Source organism: Paralichthys olivaceus, chromosome 10 (assembly GCF_024713975.1).
Source record: "Paralichthys olivaceus isolate ysfri-2021 chromosome 10, ASM2471397v2, whole genome shotgun sequence".
In the NCBI taxonomy this organism is placed as follows: Eukaryota; Metazoa; Chordata; class Actinopteri; order Pleuronectiformes; family Paralichthyidae; genus Paralichthys; species Paralichthys olivaceus.
The window spans coordinates 23,965,145-23,987,781 of record NC_091102.1 but is presented as its reverse complement, the minus strand read 5'-3'; the positions used below and the strand labels follow the sequence as shown (position 1 = coordinate 23,987,781).

The 22,637-nt window shown below is 40.2% G+C and overlaps 1 protein-coding gene across 3 annotated transcripts in view; it reads right to left on the bottom strand.

The window, feature by feature from the left end:
- LOC109637389 (ribosomal RNA processing protein 1 homolog B-like) overlaps positions 1 to 16,938 on the bottom strand; it is a 33,657-nt gene extending 16,719 nt beyond the window's left edge. For 2 of the 3 annotated variants that reach the window (XM_069532320.1, XM_069532322.1), the window contains exons 1-12: positions 15,063 to 16,938; positions 14,704 to 14,977; positions 14,277 to 14,359; positions 13,527 to 13,584; positions 13,324 to 13,409; positions 12,725 to 12,786; positions 12,511 to 12,640; positions 11,223 to 11,287; positions 4,931 to 5,136; positions 4,650 to 4,753; positions 4,201 to 4,298; positions 3,313 to 3,332 (exon numbers count right to left, since the gene is read on the bottom strand). In XM_069532320.1, coding sequence (XP_069388421.1) covers positions 3,313 to 3,332; positions 4,201 to 4,298; positions 4,650 to 4,753; positions 4,931 to 5,136; positions 11,223 to 11,287; positions 12,511 to 12,640; positions 12,725 to 12,786; positions 13,324 to 13,409; positions 13,527 to 13,584; positions 14,277 to 14,359; positions 14,704 to 14,830 — 1,039 coding nt within the window. In that variant the 5' untranslated portion in view covers positions 14,831 to 14,977; positions 15,063 to 16,938. The remainder of the gene's footprint in view (positions 1 to 3,312; positions 3,333 to 4,200; positions 4,299 to 4,649; positions 4,754 to 4,930; positions 5,137 to 11,222; positions 11,288 to 12,510; positions 12,641 to 12,724; positions 12,787 to 13,323; positions 13,410 to 13,526; positions 13,585 to 14,276; positions 14,360 to 14,703; positions 14,978 to 15,062) is intronic. The other variant, XM_069532321.1, reaches the window with a different exon arrangement.
- Positions 16,939 to 22,637: the final 5,699 nt, after the last annotated feature.

Sequence of the window (22,637 nt, the reverse complement as noted above, 5' to 3'; positions counted from 1 at the left end):
TAAGACATTGACAGCGGTGAGTGCCCTCCACACTCCCGATTTGACATTCAAATATCACAAAATTCTACACACTGTACCTTTAAAAGGACAAACTCTGATTATAGCCTAACAAAGTAAACATCAAGTACTGTACATGTCCTAATAATGTCTAATAAGTGTGTGTGGGTGTTCACTGTGAACGCAGAGGGGGTAGACTCTGATACAGTACAAGATGAAGGGACCTTTAATGTGCTGATCCTGAAGCAGCGCTGGCTATAATTATTAAAGGTTCAGTGTTTATATTTAGGTGAAAAGGAAATATTGGCAGATATCTTATGTAGAATAATCCTCATGACGTTTTCACTAGTTCGTTTCATCTAAATTGTATGAATTGTAGTTTACTTTACCCCAGAAAAGGCCCTTTATATTCAAATAGTTTTATATTTACATCGAGGGGACCCTCTCTACGGAGGACGCAATGTTTTTTACTATAGTCCAGACTGGATAAACTAAACACCTTTCAAGTTTTAATGACACTAGATATCACAAAATTCTACACACTGTACCTTTAAGTGGTAGAACCCTGCTAAAACATTAAATGTAGTGGAAAATGTGAAACGATTATGTTCTGTCATTGCATCAATGCAAGTTGTCCATTATCACATCCAGAAATTTCAACACCTCTAATGTGCAAGGATGGTTTTTGACATTGAGCTCTGGCATATGCCGTGGTCAAAGTTCAACATAGTTGGCATGTCAGGTGTGTTTAAAAAGTCAAGTAGCTTGACAAAGCTTAAGTGTGTCTACAACATCTATATGTTATGGAAATGACAGTATACAGTCCCCTCCAAAAGTATTGGAATGGTAAGGAAAATTCCTTTATTTTTGTTGTTCACTGAAGACATTTGGGTTTAAGATCAAAAGATATGTATGAGACAAGAGTTCAGAATATCAGCTTTTATTTCCTGGTATTCACATCTAGATGTGTTAAACAACTCACGACATACCACTCTTTGTTTGAACCCACCCATTTTTCAAGTGAGCAAAAGTATTGGAACAAATAATCTTAAATTATATAACATTTAATATTTGGTGGCATAACCCTTGCTTGCAATAACTGCCCCAAGCCTGCGACCCATCGACATCACCAAACTGTTGCATTCTTCATTTGTGACGCTATTCCAGGCTTTTACCGCAGCTTCTTTTAGTTCTTGTTTGTTTCGGGGTGTTTCTCCCTTCAGTCTCCTCCTAAGGAGGTGAAATGCATGCTCTATTGGGTTAAGGTCAGGTGATTGACTTGGCCAGTCTAAAACCGTCCACATTTTCTCCCTGATGAAGTCCTTTGTTTTGTTGGCAGTGTGCTTTGGGTCATTGTCCTGCTGCATGATAAACTTCCTCCCGATTAGTTTCAATGCATTTCCCCGTAAATTGGCAGACAAAATGTTTCTGTACACTTCTGAATTTATTCTGCTGCTACCATCATCAGTTACATCATCAATAAATATCAATGAGCCTGTTCCAGAAACAGCCATGCACGCCCAAGCCATGACATTACCTCCACCATGCTTCACAGATGAGCTTGTATGCTTCGGATCATAAGCAGTTCCTTTCTTTCTCCACACTTTGGCCTTTCCATCACTTTGGTAGAGATTAATCTTGGTCTCACCAGTCCATAAGATGGTGTTCCAGAACTTTTGCGGCTCATCTCTGCACTTACTGATGTTTTGGGGTTTTTCTTCACAGCTCTCACGATACTTCTGTCATCAACTACTGTTGTTTTCCTTGGCCGACCTGTTCGACATCTGTTACTCAGTACACCAGTAATTACTTTCTTTTTCAGGACATTCCAAATAGTTGTGCTTGCTATGCCCAATGTTTGTCCAATGACTCGTATTGACTTTCCTTCTTTTCTCAGCTCGACAATGGCTGGCTTTTCTCCCATAGAAAGCGCTCTGGTCTTCATGTTGGTTTATCCTCTTTAACAGGAAATGCAGTCTTGATAGGTTTGAACCAAGGGTGAAAACTTAGACTAGTCATGCAGAGCTATTTAATGTTTGGACAATCAACCTAAAAGGCAACACCTGGGCAACAAGAAACACCTGTCAGTCACATGTTCCAATACTTTTGCTCACTTGAAAAATGGGTGGGTTCAAACAAAGGGTGGTATGTCGTGAGTTGTTTAACACATCTAGATCTGAATACCAGGAAATAAAAGCTGAAATTCTGAACTCTTGTCTCATACTCATCTTTTGATCTTAAACCCAAATGTCTTCAGTGAACAACAAAATAAAGGAATTTGCCTTACCGTTCCAATACTTTTGGAGGGGACTGTATCTTACAAATGCAGTGTCGTGTTCAACAGAATTCACTCCTCTACTCACCACTATGCCAATGGAGGGGTGGGTGAAGTGTTTGAGTCCACAAAACACTTAAGAAGTCTCAGGGGTATACAGTGTTAGAGCACAATCCAATACAACTTAAGTAACTATCGACCAAAGCTTCCGATGTAATAAAACTGAATAAACATAACATGCCTCCATGCTGCTCATGTGGTGTCATCCAAGTGTCTGCAAGCCCCGAAATTCATATTGGACTTGAAACAAGGTCATTTACACTGTGTTTTAAGCCTACATGTCCGCTGATATCTTCCGACGAGGTGCGTTCAGGGATCGTCGGACATGCAAACGTCCACGAGCTTAGCCACTTTTAGGCTTAAAACTCAGTGTAAATGACCTAGTTTCTAGCCAAATTTGAATGTCAGGGCTTGCGGACACTTGGATGACACCACACAAGCAGTATGGAGGCATGTTATGCTTTTTCTGTTGTTTTATTACATCTAAAGATGGACTCACCATTGCCTTCAATTGTATTGGATTCTGCTCTTACACTGTTTACCCGAGACTCCTTTTGTGGACTCAAACTTTCCAATGCTAAATTGTAATAACACAATACATATTGGATCGCCACCAAAGTATCCCAATAGTATTGAATAGAATTGGGAAATGTATCGTCCCAGCCTTTATTTTACAATCCGTTTCTTTACCAACAGGATTAACTTTTCTATCAAAACTCTTTGTCTCACAACAAGAAAACCTGTCACTCAGAATCACAGTGGACCTGAAGAAACACCAGCAGCAGGAAGCATTACAAAATCATCACAATCACCAATTATTTAGCAGAAAACAATATTCAATTCAATTATTACCAAGTTATTAGGGGTTAGTTATTTATATGACTGTTTGAAGAGTATCTAAAAATTGTGTTAATTGTATTGAAAACTGCATGTCACCACTTGTAAAAAGCTAAACCAAGAATTAGGGTGTGAGCTCCTACCTTTACCGAGGTCCTGCAGTCTGAGATGAATACATGGTGAGAGAGAAACAAAATGCATTTATTGAAATTGAGGTCATTCAGTCATAAAATCAGTAAACGATTTAACCCATGTAGAAAAAAAAAATCTATAACTTTCTTAGCCTGCATTAGTTGGAGCAAAGGTTCATCAATGGAGGGGAGAAGTAGCACTTGCAAACGCTTCATTCTGGTGATGTGATAATTCACCTTTGATAACTCAAGACTTCCTTCAAGCTCCACTTTGATCTATAAATACTATTCTTCATATAAGAAACTCATGACAGAAAGAACTGCTGCTACATCGGGCTCTGCGATATTTATTGTCTACAATAATATCTTAATTGTTGATTTAAAGATGTGCAAGCTCACATTATTGAGTATTGAGTAGAGCTACATGGATTGCTTCCCCCCTCCACCAGCCCAATAAATAATTTTTTCAGCGTTCTAGAGATCACAGAGCCTGCCTTCTTATTCACAGTTTGTATGTGTGGGTCTCTCAGCCTTATCCCTCTCTCTTTTTCCACAAATAGATCAGGGTCAAACATATATTAAAAAATAAAATCTTTGCATTCATGTCACAGACAAACTGTATCCAGTAATAGCTGAAGGTGTGAATTTCTGAATTCAAAGAACATGTGCATATATGCTAGATCAGTATTCACACTAATAAACCAAAACCCATATATATAAATATAAATCTATAAATATAAATCCCAGGAGAAATTTGGTTGTTTAAGTTCCTGAAAAAATTTACAGTAGAAAAAACATCAGTAGTGTTGTTTTAATAGCTTTACAGCGTTCATGATACGCCCTCATTATAGCAGTCGAACACATACAATCACACTGTGTAATGTAAGGGGCTCTACTTACACTTTTATTATTTTGTAGAGTCTCTGTCTGTTCTGGCTCAGTGTGCTGTTCCGGCTGGCTAACTCGAACAGCTTGTCTGCCAGTGCTGTATAGTCAAACTACATAACACAGTTAATCAACATCCCATCACATATATACACCATCTAAGTCAAAAAAACTGATGAATAAAAATGTAATATTTATTATACAATAGAAAGAAACCATTCTGATCAAAAAGACAGAAAATCGAAGCCGGGGAATAAACAAAATGCTCATCAACTCTCATTCAGTTGAAAGGCTTTAAAGGTATTTAGTGTGTTCAAGGACAAAATGATACCTCAGAGTTTCCCAAAAGAAGTCTTACAATGCTCCAAAAAACTTAACTCACATTAGCTTTTAACACCATTTGATTTTATAATAGAAAAAAAGAAAGAAGAAAGCTTAATCGTGAAAAGAGGAGGAAGCTTCACCTGTAGGACTGGTCCGATGTCACCATCACAAGGCAGCTCTGTGTCTGAGTCCTCTGAGTAAAGAAGCTCATCATCAACATCCTCCTCTGGATATGATTTACTACCTGTGGAAAACGATACAAGATTTCAGATAAGAATTATCCATTTGTTTATATATTATTCATTTCTGCACACAATTTAGTTTTTCCGTGACAGCTGTCAACCTTAAGTTTTCCATATATTATGTACTATACCTATATTAACAGAAGTGCTACAATTTTGTAAACATTTTTTATGTGTACCGTTGATCTTCTTACTCTTCCATTTCTTGCAGAGTGGTTTGCTCATTTTCTCTTTTATTTGCTCTTTGTTATCCCCTTCAGAAGCCGGTCCCGATTCACAATCCTCAGCTGCTTTCACCTCCTGCATCAATTCTTCAATGGCGAAGGGAGCCTGGTCAATAATAGAGCTGAAGATGCTATTGCAGATTGCTCTGAACAGAGTCCGACTGGTGAGAAAGCGATCAAAAGAAGAAAAGATGACAGACTGAGTGGATGAGGTATTCAGGCAAGCTGTAGTGTCAGCAGCATCAAAACCAGAGTCTCCACCACATGCATATTGCAGTGGTAGCATCATTACCACCACTGCTTCAGGATTTGGGCATAAGCACATTCGGCCCAGTGGCCTTGTACCTTGCCGAAGTATCCTGCCAGAGAGTCCTTCCTCTCCAAGCCCCAACTGGCCTGTTTTGACATTGCACTTTAACAATACGACCAACACAAACCACACGTTTTAGGAACCGTCCAGTAGTGAAGGAATTACTTTGTGTTTGTTTCGTGCTAGAATTTATGAAGCATTTTTACATTAAAGGATCAGTGTATAAGATTTAGGTGAAAGTGATCTATTGGCAGAAGATGAATATAAAATAATCCTAGTGATGTTCTCACTAGTTCTTTATATTTACATGTATGGAGCATATTTTTTCCAGTAGCCCAGATTGGACAAACTAAACATCTTAGTTTGTCCAGCTGGACATCCGTGAGTATGCTTTATTTGCTGTGGGTTTCTTAGGCTTAAGCAGCAAGCCAACTGGCAGATGCAGAGCGGAGTGGACGGGCTGGGGTGATTCGTTCACAGCACAGTACGCAAATACTAGTGTTTTGGAACGGATGCAGGCAGCCACTGGTAACCAGTGAAGGGAGCAGAGTATTGTGAGTGAATTTTGGTAAGTTAAAGACCAGTCAAGCTGCTGCATTCTGGATGAGCTGTAGCGGTCGGATAGCACTAGCCGGTATACCAGCCAGGAGGAGTTGCAGTAGTCTAGGCATGAGATGACCAGAGCCTGGACCATAACCTGTGCCACCTTCTGAGTGAGAAGGGGATGTATTCTCCTGATGTTGTGCAGCATGTATCTACACGGGCAACTTGTTGCAGTAATGGTGCCAGTAAGGGAGTGTGCCAGACAGGCAGAGATTTGTGCTGCTACCTGTGTTTCAGACTGAGGAAAAGAGAGGATTAGATGGGTATCATCTGCGTAGCTGTGGTAAGAAAAGCCATGTGAGTGAATGACAGAGCCGAGTTGGTGTACAGAGAGGAGTGGACCCAGGACAGAACCTCCTCTCCAAATTATTACCATAATACAATGAAGCACTAGTAAATACCACAATAAATCAGCTACAGATTATTCAGAACTCTGCAGCACAAGTGATGACAAGGACCAAAAGGAGAGCACATATTATGCCTAATGGTCTAATAGCCTAATGGTTGCCTGTTCATTTTTGTATTCATTTTAAAATCCTTGAATAAGTTCATAAAACACTACATGGCCTTGCATCAGACCAACTGTCAGAGACGCTTTTGGATTATGAACTAGAGAGGCCCCTCAGATCCTCTGGTTCTTCTCCTTTAGTAGTTCTCCAAATCAGAAAAAAAACATTTGGTGATGCTGACTTCAGTCATTACCCTTCCAAGATGATGGTAAAGCCTTCAAGAGGAGCTGAAAATGTAGATGTTTTTAAGCAAAGATTTAAAACCCATCTTCAACCTGGAGATGTAGTGTTTAATAATTTCTAGTAGTGTTTAATAATTTCTATAATGTTTGAGAATTTACACTATTATTTATTATAATATATTTCTTCTTAATACTTTCTTTCTTGTTTTATTAACATGTTATTATTCTATTATTTACGCTGTAATCTTTCACAATGTATGAGTGCATTGTTTCTGAACTTATGAATCCTTTTTTAAACATTTTGTCAGCTTCTTGTAAAGCACTTTGAAGTGCAATTGATTCTTTTGAAAGGTTCTATAAAAACATTGTTTTGATTGATTTGTTCTAATGGAATCCTTTATAATCGTATTCCTAGGTTTAGAGGCAATTTGCAGAGTGGAGAACACCCTGATAGTTAAGAGTCCTAAATGGTGTAGAGAAGCTGAGCCATCATCAACAATCATCGCTGGAGGGGTTCCGCAGCCCGATTCTATGCTTCACACCAAAGAATGTTATCCAGTGTGTCTTGTGTGTTTCCCTATTCCATTATACGTTGCGGACATGCATTACAATGAAAATGCAGACCGCAAGCAAGCTATAACACCAACAGGACAACCAGTTTACAGAGTTGTGTTCCACAAGAAGACAGACTCTGCAGACAAGAAGTTGTACACGCGTTTTCTTGCTGCTTAAATGTTATAAACTGTTACATACAACATGAAAACTAATTCAAATTTTGGACCTTAGTTCAAGTAAAAAGTAAACAATGGATTCAAAAAAACACATGATATTTTTGAATGAAAAATTTTACAGATTAAGTTAATTGATGAGGCTGGAATTTGACACGGTGTTTGTTCCCATCCCCATTAATCAGGTATCCCAATGTGAAAGACCGTCAAAAGGGGTTGCTTGCCACAAATCATACTTCAGTCAAGAGGCAGTTGGAAGCTACCATACTGATTATTTGAGTTGCAAAAAACTTGCCTTCTATTGTTTTTGTATGTTCCTACATTTGCAAAAATATATAAAATATTTTGAGGATAAGTATTATTTCTCATTTCTTAATTTGCTCTTCTTATCCGCTGTTGAAATTATATCATAGCTGTTTTTATTTTATGTAGATTTGTATCTCAATACGTGTGTAAATATTCAGGACCTAGGTAAAGATAGGAGCTGGTGATCTCACCCTAATTCTTGGTTTAGCTTTTTACAAGTGGTGACAAGATTTTCTTGATGGCAGGTTGGGGAAAATCACTTGTTACAGCAGCAGATAGTTAGACCGAGGTAAACAAGAGGAAAAAAAAAATACTGAGAATATGTACACGGCTCAAAGAAAATTAGGGAACACTTAAAGACTTGTAGTTATACTGTGATTATTAACTTTCAGGGATATCAATCTGTCAATTTAGGAAGAACAAGTGAGAATGAATCAGTTTTACCTGCTTTGGTGCCAATAAAAGTGAAACTGGTGCAATGGAGAAGTAAAATCAAGACAAACACCAAAAAGGGAATGGTTTTGCATGTGCTGGCCACAGAAAGTTGCTCTCTTTATTCTTCCTAACTAATACTTCTTTAGTTCTGTGTTCTGCTAGTATCCTCGTCACAAATGCTTGCATGAGGCAGTATTCGAAGCCCGATCAGGTTGCACAGGTAGTCCAACTCCTTCAGGAAGGCACATCCATGCGTGCTGTCGCAAGAAGGTTTGCTGTGTCTCCAAGACGCTTTTCGACACTGTAGTGGCCTCCGCAGTGTTCTATGCGGTGCTGCGGGAGCAGCTGCACTGAGAGGGACAGAAAAAGACTCAACAAGCTGGTAAAAAGAGCCAGCTCTGTCCTGCAGTGCCCCCTGGACCTGAATGAGGAGGTGGGGGGGAGGAGGGTGTTAGCAATGCTGACATCCATCATGGACAACATCACCCACCCCCTCCACAGCACTGTCAAAGCTCTGAGCAGTTCTTTCAGCGGCAGGCTGCGGCATCCTCAGTGCAAGTCAGAGAGGTTCCGAAGGTCTTTCATCCCAACAGCCATAAGACTTTGTACCTCCTACACACACATATATATATATATATATATATATATATACATACACACACACTCTCATGTGCAATGATCCACAATTTCCCCAGTTTGGGATGAATAAAGTCTATCTAATCTTAAATACAAAAAGCATGGAAGAGATATCAGAAGACCAGCAGTTACACAAGGAGAGCTGGACAAGGCCGTAGAAGGGCATCAACCCAGTAGCAGGACCAGTATCTGCTGCTTAGTGCGAGGAGGAACAGCAGGAGCACTGCCAGAGCTCTCCAAATTGACCTCCAGCAGGCTACAGGTGTGCATGTTTCTGACCAAACTGTCAGAAATAGACTCCATGAGGGTTGCATGAGGGCCTGACGACCTCTAGTGGGAACTGTGTACATAGCCCAGCACCATGCAGCACGATTAGCATTTGCCAGAGAACACCAGTATTGGCAGGCCTGCCGCTGGCACCCCTTTATCTTCACAGATGAGAGCCACTTCACATTGAGCACATGTGATACCATTACCAATATACTGTGCACACTGTATATTTATATTTATTATTTCATCCATGCACTATGCACCATTGCACCAAAACAGAAACACTTCCTTGTCTATACACCAGATATTTATGTATATATATTTTGTACTTATTTTTACCTATTTAGCTTTTTTACATGTACATAGCTTTTGTTTTTGTTCTTGTTTATGTCTGTTTGTTTTTTTAACTTTCTGTACTACGAGAGCTAAGAAAAACAGGAGTCAAATTCCTTGTGTGTGTTCACATACCTGGGAATAAAAGTGATTATGATTCTGATGTGATGTTAACCAGTAACATCATCCAGCATGACCAGTTTGCTGGAGGGTCAGTGACAGTCTGGGGAGGCAGATCCTTGGAGTGCTGCACAAACCATCACTGACCTTTTGCCTCTCCATTGCACCTGTTGGCACCACATCAGGTGAAATTGATTCACAAACACTCTTGACAGATTGATATCCCTGAGGTTTAACTGACTAGGTGTTTAACTGTGACCCTACTATGAGTGTCAACTATTTTTTTGAGCTGTGTATTTAATAGCACATAGCCTTTTATATTCACTTTGTTTATTGTACCTGACTATATACTTAACAGTCTTATATGCATGTATGATGTGTAAGTTTATTTAAATTTTTCTCTTGATACTGATGCACAAATATGGTATACATTCTTGTAGTAGTTGGTTACCTACCACTCAGAAACATCCTGCTCCAGTCTTGGCTGTATGTCAAGACTACTGGCTTCTCTTGTCGCTGTCGGACACAGTGTTAAACTGGATGATTTGAAATTCGCTCAACAGCTCAGCTGGCACCAACCGGTAACCAACCTCCACTTATGCTTAATGGGAACATTAAGCATAATAAACACTTCCGAAATGCACAGTTGAACAATCAAGAGAGACTGGATATGTTGGCCAATCAGGGCAGGCTCGGCAGGAGCTGAAGCTGGCATTTGGGAGTTTGGTGTAGCAGTAATATGTCTCCTTTAAAATGATCTGATGGCGATTTAACCACAGCCACAATAGTTTGTCCGAGGATGTAGAAGAGAGCTTCAACTTGGTCCACAAAGTGACCATTAAGGCATGCCCCCCACCTCCACACGCACAGACTCCAACAGAGCACTGGTTGTCTGTTTATTCACATTTTTGTTAATATTGAACACATCTCATGTCCAAATTGCACCAAACAAGGCACTGCAAGATAATGGGTTTGCAAGACATGCTTTCTACATACAAACAAAAAGACATACGTGGAATTACTAGGTAGACACAGAAACCTCAGACCTTTAGGTCCTGCTATCAAGATCTGTGTTGAGATCAAATCGGTTAAGTACTGACACACAGAATCACACATTGATTTGTTTGAAATGACCACCACAATATCAACACTGTTTTCCTCATAATGATTGATACTGTTCATAAAAGGAATAAAAGCTTTCTTCATAGCTGAGCGCATTCATTAATCTGGCTCAGATCAACTTCTTCCTCTTTTGCACTGACACAAACACCGACCCATGCACTCACAAACTCAGACTGGGTAAAAACTACCTTTTTGTTTGGCTCGATTCGGTTGGCAGTGCACAGCGTGAATGATAGGCCCAGAGAGGAGCAGTGAATTACTGACAGAGCCAGTAGAAAAAAAAAAAAGAAATAATTTAAACATCATTTGTATGGGAAATATTCTTTACCAAGCTTTTTGATCCATATAACCTGTTCTACATGAAAGTCACCATTTTATTCTTGTTAATGGGCAGCTTTGGCTGAAGGGTAGAGTGGTCGTCGTCCAACCAGAGGGACGGCAGTTCGATCCCAATCTGCTTGCCAAAGTCCTTGGGCAAGATGCTGAACCGCAAACTGACCCTCTTAGAAAAAAGTGCTGCTAATAGATGCACTGTATGAATGCGTGTGTGAATGGGTGAAGGGCAAACTATAATGTAAAGCGCTTTGAGTGCTCATCAAGACTAGAAAAGCTCTATATAAATACAAACCATTTGCTATGTCATTACTTGTGTGTGTAAGTGACTGCATACAACAAAAAGGGATGTGGACTTACTCTTTGGTTTTGGCAGCTGTTTTGCAGAATGGCTCAATGAACATCAAGTTCTGATTAGCAGTGAGCTGTAAAAAAAAAAAAAGATCACATTAGGATAATTGAAGCATTAATGCGTTTCTTCACGATGGCACGTTGGAACAACTTGATATTAATTGATTGTTTAGTGATAGAATATAACAACACTTTTGAAAGTTATAAGTTGTATGTTATTGTATTCAGTAAGTAGGTACTAAATTAAGTACTACTTTCCCACTTCAGATGCAGCTAAAAACAAACAACAACAATTTCCAAAAACAGGATTTAAAGCTCTGGACTTAACATTTGTCCAAGGGGGAACAGGGAAAGAGAGAGCCTCCTCTACTAACAGGAGTGGTTACTTGGAGCAAGCACCATACTGGGAAATGTTGATGGAACGTGGACCAGCGGCTTACAGTCCTATCACATATTATCACTACCACCACCCTAAGACCAGACCTGATACTCTGGTCAAACACCCTGCATGTTGTCTACTTCTTAGAATTTACAGTACCCTGGGAGGATGCTGGTGATTAAGCTAATGAGAGGAAAAGGCTGCAGTATGCAGATACAGCAGTTGAGGCAGAGCAACGTGGCTGGAAAGCAATAGTTTTCCCTGTGGAGGTTGGCTGCAGGGGTTTCCTTGTTACCTCCTCCATCAGGTTGTTCAAAGATCTGGGGATCCACAGAGAAGCCCTGCACCAGACCATGAAAGCACTTAAGGTGCACTCCTGAAGTTATGTTCCTAAAATCAGTTGGTTGACATTAACACCTGCTTAAATCTACTGGTAGTTGGTAAGTTAAATTCTGAAGACCTTCAAAGATACAAAGGATATTCACAATATTGTCCTATATTGTAAAATGATACTGTTTATGTTGTTCAGGTGTGTGGCTTATATCCAAATTTGAAAATATATATAACTCTTTTTTTTTTTTTTTTTTACATTGCATGTCAGCCATTTCCTGCAGGCTGTTAACTGTCAGCCACTGGTGTATATTATCTGAGGAAGATGATGTTGTACGTATTGCATGTTCAAAACGCACTTAAATTAATCAACACTTCCTTGGGTCATTTAAAATTGATAAGCCAAGTGTGAAACCAATGGGACGAATCATTTGTGAGATGCGTTTCACATACAGACTTAGAAGAGCTTGTTGAATCTGATGTGGCATGTTGTATGATCTCACTGTTCATACTAAGGCAAGAAACACTAAAGAACAAGAATACAAAAATGTTTTTATACAAGGACCAATGCCAGTAGTGGTGCTGTACCTCTGATGAACCCACAGCTGCCAGTTCAGTCATGTACAAATCCAGGATGTGGAACTGCAGGCCGCTTGGCGCTGCACTGCCACCCTGAAGGAGCTGTGCTGTCAGCAACTCCAGAAACCTGCCTACCACACTGAGAAGACAGTCACTGGTTATTTACCTCAACATGATATGACATGATCACATAGACCTTCAAGAAGAAATATGTTAGCATTACCTGCTCTCCCAGTTTTTCCTCTTCAGCATCTCAAAGGTTTGTTTGAACATGAAGCGAACCAGCTGTCAAAAAGAAAAAAAATAAGCATTTTTTATTCTTTGAACAACCTGAAATTAACAACCACATGCATCTATGAAAAAGTTTTGCTTGAAGTATCTGTGTGCAACCAGTTGTATCTGTGTGACATTCCAGTTGGAGTACATGATTAACAGTTTAATTTTGACAGATCATCTCTGATTGGGCATTTTCTGTCACTGCTCACACAGTGTAAACAATTCTTAAAGGGATTGTTCACTGAAAAATTAATATTCAGTCATTATCTACTCAGCCCTATGACAAAGGAGGGGTGGGTGAAGTGTTTGAGTACACAAAACACTTCTGGTCGCCTTAGCTGAAACACCGTTTACCCATGAAACTCCTAGTGTTTTGTGGACTAAACACCCCTCAATCGGCATAGTGGTGAGTAGATGAGGGAATTTTCATTTTTCAGTGAACTATCCCATTCCCATAAAGTCAAATTCTGAAAGATCAAGCAGCAGACCGTCTGGTTGTCATACAGAAAAATGTGCTTATTATGGCAGTGTTCGGTTACCACTAACCTGGAAGAACTTGTCCATCCGCAACCTATCAATGCCAGTCCACTCTCTTTTGAAGGTCTGCAGGAAGCTCTCAAGGTATAAAAACTCTGCAGGAAACAGCACATTGTCATAAAATGTACAGATTACATGTTATGTGCAATGACTAGATTTTACTGCCTGAAATGAAATCACATAACATTATTTAATTATATGTAGGAACTTACGGCCATCTATATGATGGAAACTGTGGATCAGGGTGGAGATCTGGTTTGATAGGTCCTCCTATAAGGATAAAAGTGAAGAGTGTAACCCAATATTAAGAGTAAATATTAAACCAAGAGGGAAAATAGTTTACTCAACACACGAATAATCAAAATGTATGACAGGTACAGATTAAAATGTGTCTCATATGGGCTTTGAGCAGGTTTTCATTACCCTTTAAGATGTCAAGGGCACACATCAAAAGAGGCAAATGGCAGATCTGCAATCTTTTAGAATATATTTGTTCTTATAAAAACACTAAGCACCATCATGTTCACTCACAGTTGGTCCCGGAAAAAAAACAACTACGCTCTCGTTCAAATTCCTCATATATGAACCTCGTCCTCCAACCAGAAGGCCTGAATGGCCCCTCATAGGTGTTGAATGCACTAATTTGGAAGTCGCTTTGTATAAAAGCGTGTGAATGTAATGTAATTAAATACTCTTATTAACACTTTATATTAAAGAATTATGAAAGTCATAGGTTCTTACCTTATCTTACACTCAGTTAGAAACCTCATTTATTAAAGATGAGAAGTTGATATAGACTTTGCTATGTTTAATATGAACTAAAGAAGCCTCTTGGATTTGAGGTGAAACGTCTTGTAAAAACAAGCAAGTCCAGTTACATTTGTACAACTTCCGAAGATACTATGACCTTGATGACTAAGAATATTTAGAAAACCCCCAAAAAGAAAACAGGTAGCACGAACCTGGAGCAGAGGTTTGTCCTGCATCCACAGGCAGTAGAAAAGACCCTTCCATAGCTTGAGCAGTTCATCATCAGTGAATCCATCTGTACAACGGAAGTAAGGTTTAACTGTAACATGCTTCTTGAGTTTAGGAGATACGATCCTCTGTCACTTTATGTTAAAACAAGTGGTTAACGATCCAGCTATTTTTGCAACATTACTGCCAGTCTTGAATCTAAATCTTATTTACCACGACACGTGTACACTAACGAGCTTCCATATTTGTATTTTAAAACAGAATGAGCACATGACGTCAAACGGTCAGTTAAAACATGCATATCATCTCCATATCCATTTTAATCGGGGGTAATGTTAGTTTAGGGTTTACTCTGTATTTGAGCTGTTGTTACTAAGTCAGAGCTGGACACATACACACATATCGGCTTACCTGTCGCTTTCTGTGACCTAACATTTATGTATTTCCTCAGTTTCTTTATAGCCTTGGTCCGGACCGGCTTCTCGTTGGAGGCTAGTTTCTGTGCGAACTGGACTTCTGGGTCCTGAACCGACGCCATGTTCACACAGCTTCACGTGGTGAAGTCGTCTCTTAAACACTGTTCCCACGTTTCTCCACGCGGCACGGAATGATGACGTCTTCTTCTTCTTCTTCTTCTTGTTTAACGGCGGTTGGCATCCAGCTATAGCCGCATTACCGCCACCTTCTGCTCCGGAGTGTGGATCAGAAAATAGACAATCTAAATCCCCTAAAACCCCTGTATCTCTTAAAAATGCTTATCGTACCCTCACCTCTTCTCTGTCGGCCATACTCAGTATTCCATTTTCCAGCACTCCTGCATCACTCTTTTTGCGAGAATTATTGTGCCCCTGCACATTTCAGAATCAGAAGTGGTAAGCCATCAGTTGCCTCCTTCTAAACTCCAGTGGCATTTTTCCCAATTCAACCTGTAGAGCAGATACTGGCGAAGATTTAAATGCCCCACTACAGACTCTTAATGCCTGGGCCTGAATAATATCAAATTTCCCCATGAGAGACTTGGCTGCTATATGCTATCCAACCATAATCTAACACAGATCAAATCAAGGCCACTAACAATCACTTCAGCGATGAGCAACTTGCTACACATTCCTTACCAGTCAAACATCCAATTACATTTAAAAAATGTTGACTCTTTACTTCTATCATCCTAATATGATCTGCCCATGTCAATCGTAAATCAAAAAGAACTTAAAGGTTTCGACCATTTCTCTTTCCCATAGATCCTTAACTTCAATCCTTCCTCAATTCTTTTTGTTGAGTAAACAGGTCACCTGATATGTGAGAGCTGCCAGCAAAAGCTCAACATACTCATCAATGAACATCTGGATCTGCCTGATGCTGATCCCCATATCAGACTCATTAAACTCGTGAGAAGAGAGAATAGAGAAAATAGTGTTCGTGTTAATTTTACCCTTATACTAACATAACATAATACTTAATTTTCTCCTTCATACTATAACCAATTTTGGGGATTTTCTTTTCTTTTAGTTTTGTATTATATTTTTTCTTATATTTGGGTGAGGTTTTCATATAAGCCATCACTGGTTTCTACCACTTCCCACAAAGTTTTTAATTTTCTCTTATTTATGTATTCATTTACAAACTAAAATAAAAAACAGGGAATTTAGAAAAATATGGATTAAAGCCATATGTTATAAGCAGACTCCAGAATTACAAAAAAATGCTTCAAAATAAAATGTGTAAAGCCTTTAATAGCAGATAAATGTATTATATGTCTTATCCAGAAGTCCAAAAGTCCTCCTTTCCTGTACCAGTGCATGGAAGAAAGTTCAGTTCAATTAAATTGTATTTGTATAGTGCCAAGTCATAATATACATAAAAAGGAGAGAAGGCTGGTTTAGAATGGCAAGGTATAGTGCTGGTGTTCCCATTAAAGAACACGGATACAGATGTCCTTTTTCAGGTTCATTTACTTGACTGTGGTCTGCAATAGCAATACAAAGTATCCATCAGTTATAACAACACCATACTTTATACACAAAACATGAATGAAATAACTACATTTACAAATTACTGTATTAAGTAATCAAATATATCATATAATCAAAACATAAACAAATCACTTCACAGGAGGCACATAGACAGCACTATTTATTAGCTTTAGCCTATTAGCTTTAACCAGCCACTAGGGATACACTTTTGGGTAGGTCTAGTGCCTGTCCCAAGCCCGGATAAATGGTGAGGGTTGCATCAGGAAGGGCATCCGGCGTAAAACTTGTGCCAAAACAAACATGCAGATCACAAATAGGATTGTCATACCAAATCGGTTGAGGTTAACAACGACCGCCTCCGGTGCTGTTGACCAGCAGGGTGCCAGTGGAAATTGGGTTACTGTTGGTGGAAGACTATTGAAGAGGAGAGGAGGAAGGCGGGTTAGAAGGCAGAGAGAGAGAAGGAACGGCAGGAGTGTTGAGGTTAGAGTAGGGACTCTGGCAGACATGATGGAGAGAAGGAAGGTAGATATTTTGTGTGTTCAGGAGACCAGATGGTTAGGAAGCAAGGCCAGGAACATTGGAGGTGGATGCAAACTGTTCTACCATGGTGTAGATAAGAAGAGAAATGGAGTAGGGGTAATTTTAAAGGAACAGTTTGTGAAAAGTGTTAAATGTAAAGAGAGTGTCAGACAGGATCATGAGCTTGAAGTTACAAGTTGATGGTGTCATTTTAAATGTTGTCAGTGCATATGCACCACAGGTTGGTTGTCAGTTAGAGGGGAAAGAGGAATTTTGGAGTACGCTGGATGAAGTGGTATAAGGTGTCCCCAGAGAGGAGAGATTAGTGATTGGAGTAGACTTCAATGGTCATGTTGGTGAAGGGAACAGAGGAGATGAAGAGGTGCTGGGTAGGTATGGTGTCAAAGACAGGAATGCAGAAGAACAGATGGTTGTAGATTTTACAAAGAGAATGGAAATGACCAGGGCCGCTGACAGGTTTGGCTGGGCCTGGGACAAAATTCTCTCAATGGGCTCCCCCCCCAAAAACCCCCCCCACACACACACCTCTACTTTCTCAGTCCCTAGCCTACCTAGCCTGTTCTTCCTCTCTCTCATCCTCTTTGGTAGCCTGTTCTTCCTCTCTCTCATCCTCTTTGGTAGCCTGTTCTTCCTCTCTCTCATACTGTTTGGTAGCCTGTTCTTCTTCTCTCTCATCCTCTCTAGCCTCTCCTATAAAGGTGAAAATATTTCGATAAAAAGGGCTATATCTAAATTAACAGGGGTCAAAATGAACCATTTAAAAAATAACAAATTGAAAACCCCTTAATTTGACGATTTAACACAGAAAAGAATAGACTGATCAACTTGGCTAACTCTATCCCAAAGACTACAAAAGTTTAAAAATCTAAGGTTTTTTTTTTTGTTCCCAAAATTGTCAAACGCCGAAACACAACCACAGAATTCGCTTGTGCAGCTCCCAAACACATGACGTCGGGATGACAAGCCCATTTATTACGGATAAACCAAAAGGATTATTTACAACTTTAATTGGATAGGCTATGGATATGGACTGAATGAAGTTATGGCTTTCAGAATCATACCACAATAAAACTCACGCTATTGTATTCACTTAGAGCTCATTAACTGCACATTTCATCGACCATTTTTCACTTAACCAAGGGGAATCATGTCAAGGGTACTTTAATTTATCACCAGACCCGCGTGTATGTCCGCTGAACTTCCAGAGAATGTTTGGGGAACAAGGCGGAGCCCATTCATCTGGCGAGTTTCAAGTTAACGGCAATCAGAAACTAAGTTACAGGCTACCCCAAAACGTCACGTTTATAACCCATTCGTTACATCCAACTCTATCTAAATGGCAATTCCACATGTTGCCATGCCACTGGCTTATTTTAAACCATGAGCCGCGTTACACTGGCTGTAATTCAGCTGACTGGGAATTATTCTCAAATCAATTCAGCCTGATTGGAGTGCGCAGAGCGTGCCTGCCTGAAACATTTGATTTGGACATGGGCCTATTTGCGGGGTAATGTGCATATTCTAAGATTCAATTATATATAGGCGTATGAAACACAGTGTAATAAAGCCGTTGTGGTTATCAAATTATTCAATACCCCCTGTCTGTCTGATATTGATCTCCGTGTGACTTTCTCATGTGGTGCTGCGCTAATATGTTTGACACGCCGACTGTGCCTGTGTTACTTGACGACGGGGCTGGAAAAAGTTGGCCGTGTCTTACCTGGCTGTGCTGCACAGCTGCCTTTACTGGTACCTGCAGCATCACCTGAGTCTTTTCTGAAATATTTATACAGAGATCCCCTCAGGCTTTCGGCTTCTTCCTCTCTTTTTCGCCTTTCTTTTTTTTTTGGGCTCCTGACTTGTGCATGTTGAATCGACTTGCGCAGCGCGCACTGACCACTAATGGAATGATGTCGTCTTTTTTCTTCTCCAAAGACCAAACCATTTTGGCATAGGGGTGATAGGGGGTTATTGGCCGTTTTTTCAAGGGCAATGAAGGCAAACAATCTAGGAGTCATTAATTGAATGCAAATAAAGCACTTTTCTTCTCTAAATCAACACATTTTGAAGTATACATACAATAATTAATCCCAACTTCATGGGGGTCCAGTTATGGGCCCCCCCCATTCCAGGGCCAGTCCAGGGCCCGGGACAACGTACCTGTTTGTCCACCCCTGTCGGCGGGCCTGGAAATGACTGTGGTGAATACATATTTTCAGAAGAGGGAGGAGCTTAGAGTGACATATAAGAGTGGAGGAACGTGCACACAGGTGGATTATATCCTTAGCAGGAGACGCCACCTGAAAGAGATTGGAGATTGTAAAGTGGTGCCTTGGGAAAGTGTAGCAAGGCAGCATATGATGGTAGTCTGTTAAATGAGATTAGAAATAAGGATGAGGAAAAGAGTGAAGACAGAGCCAAGGATTAAATGGTGGAAGCTGAAGAAGGAGGATTGTTGCAGGCAGTTCAGGGAAGAATTGCAACAGGCCCTTGGGGGCAGTAAGGAGCTACCCGAGGACTGGGAAATTACAGCTAAGGTAGTGAGAGAAACTGGCAAGAAGGTGTTTGGTGTTTCTTCCGGTCAGAGGAAAGAAGACAAGGAAAGTTGGTGGTGGAATGAGGAAGTTCAGGAGACCATCCAGAAGAAGAAGGCAGCAAAGAAAAAGTGGGATAACCAGAGAGATAAGGGAAGTAGGCAGGAGTACTGTGAGGCTAGTCGCACAGCGAAGAGAGCAGTAGCAAAGGCAAAGGCTCAAGCCTATGATGAGTTGTATGAGAGGCTAGACAGTAAAGAAGGAGAAAAGGACTTGTAGCGTTTGGCTAAACAGAGAGACAGAGCTGGAAAGGATGTACAGCATCTCCTCCATGCTCCGATGGACTGTGAGGTATATATGGAACAACCGGAAGGTTTTGAGATCAACTCAAAAACAGGTGAACACTTAGTGTGTAGACTCAAAAAGTCATTGTATGGTTTAAAACAGTCTCGGCGTAACTGGAACATGTTACTGCATGATCACCTTACAGACAGTGTTGGGCAGTAGCGTCGCTACAAGTAGCGGCGTTACTAGTTTAACTACATTTCTCAGTAGCGTGGTGGTAGCGTCGCTGTTTTCTGAATCAAATAGCTTTTCACTAGCTTAGCTCTTTTATTAACCAAGTAGTGCGGTAGCGTCCACACAAGCTACATTTTTACAAACATCTCTGAAGCTCAGCGTAGCGGAGCTTTCTGCTGCGGTCTGAAATAAAAGGATCCATCAGTGACGCCACCGCCATACATGGCCGTGTATGTGGAGCCGACAGAAGCACTTCCGGATGACGGTGACATCACGGACCAATCCTTGGGCTGGCTACAACGTCTCTGCTGCAGGGGAATACAGACAAGTTAGCTTGCTTGAGTGAGTTACGTTACTTGATGGAAAGATGGCAGAGGGTGAGGAGGACTGAGACGAATTGATCCCGAGGGAGTCGCCGTGGCTGTACCTCGAGAAATACATGAGTTTGAATGAAACAACAGAGAAAAATTATGTGTTCAGGTGCTTGCTGTGCAACCCCAAGAAGAAGCTGCTCTCAACGTCCAAGACTTCGAACACAAATTTAAGAACACACATTCAGGTGATTCCAGAATAAGCTAACACAACCATCGCCAACCAAGCTAATTATCACAAGTCAGTGCAGTCTGCAAACACCAGCTAACAACTTGCAAAAGACAAACATAAATAATAAACAAATACAGTAACGTTACATATAGGAGGTAAGAGGTGGGGAAATGAGGGAACAGAGAAACACAAAATCAAAGTATGGTGGTTAGTCAAAATTATCAGCTTAAAATGTATGTAGATATAGCTACTAGTGAGTGGGCCTAAAAATACCACTTTTGAAACTGCCAGTTATATGGGATACTGGTAGATGGATAGAGTACTTTATTAATCCCAAAGGGAATTTAAAGTGTTACAGCCACTTGACATGATTCAAAATACAAAAACAATGAGGTAGGTAAAAGAAACAAATACAATTAAAAGGCTGAATTATATAAATAACTAAATAGACTAACTCAAATATAAAATATAAATATAAAAGCTGAAACTAGAATATAGCCTAGAGAACCCTAACGAAAACTATAACTATAATATACTATTTGCTGAGTATACACTGTTTAATTATGTTAATGTGCTACAGTGTAGGACACTGTACATTAGTGCAAGTCAGGTGGATATTGCTATGGTAGTAAGGTGCATGATTGTCCATGGATGTTAGAATTAAGTGTGCATTGATAGTTGAATAATACAATATACAAAATTGTAGAATTTTATTTCTTTTGTAGAGGGTCCACCCAACTAACATGGCCTCCATGGAAATGGAACGTGAGCACGCCAGGAAAAGGAGCGCGACCCAGAGTGAGGAGGAACACCCTGTTCCCCTCATACAAGGCAGTGTAGCACAGTATTTCAGGGGTAGTACCCCCACCATAACCCAAGAGCGATTTGACAAGTTGATCCTTAACTTCATCATTCAAGGACTGCATCCACTTCACACTGTGGAGATACCAGAGTACAGGGATTTATTCAGAGAGATTTTACCCTCCAGGCATTTGATTTCAAGGAGAACATTGGGAAGAATGCTTGAGGATGAGCATTTATCAATGAAAAGCAAACTGACTGAGACTTTGTCCAAACAGAACCATGTATGTACCACAACAGATGCATGGTCATCAAACAACAAAAGCTTCCTTGGGGTGACTATCCACTGGATAAACCAAGAAACCTTAAGCATCTGCTCTGGGGCATTAGCCTGTCGCAGGATCATAGGGCGCCACACATATGATGTTTTGGCTGAGATGTTGGAAGACGTGCACAGAGATTTCAACATAAAAGACAAGGTGACCGTTACAACCACAGATAATGGTTCAAATTTTGTGAAGGCTTTCAGTGTCTTTGCAGAAGTTCAAAGAACCATTCAAGACAGACAAGAAGAGTATGAGGAAGAAGAGGAGGGACACCCTGTCTTCATAAATGTCACAGATATCTTACATGAAGAAGAAGAAGACTACAGTCTCCCACCTCATCAGCGATGTGCCTGCCACACCCTCAACTTGGTTGCCACAAGAGACATTGAGGATGCTTTGACCCAGTCAGAGCCCTTTAAAAAAATATCAAGATCAACAATGGGCAAATGCCAGGCACTATGGAACAAGCAACACAGGAGCACACAAGCTTCAGATATCATCAAAGACAAGTTAGGGTGCCAGCTGACAGTTCCCAGTCCAACAAGGTGGAACTCCACTTACCACGCCATGGAGCGCTTGAGTATCTGTATCCTGACAAAAGAACAAGACCTCCAGGAAACCTGTGAGAAGCTTCAGGTGACTCGCTTCAAAGCGGCAGAACTCACCTTCATACGGGAGTATGTTCAGGTAAATATTACCTTTATTTTTATGTTTTTAAGTTAATTAGGTGTTCAGGTGCTGTAATCCATGTATCTGTCTGAACATAAAGAACATAAACTACACACCTCCCAGTGAGCTTACTAGTGTAATGAATTTTTCTCCCAGGTTGTTAACTGAATGTTAAACTACTACTACTATTAGGATGATGATTATGAATAACAATAATAATTATAATTATACTTTTATTGATTATATTATTATTACTATTACGTTTGAGTAATTGTCATTTTTTTCCTTGTCTTTTTTCTGTGAATCTTTTAGGTTATGGCACCCCTGGCCAAGGCCCTTGACGTACTACAGTCCGACAGAATGGCTTACACAGGAGTGTTGGTGCCAACAATCTCGATTCTTGTCGAGAAGATGGAGCGGATGAAGCATGAGACCAA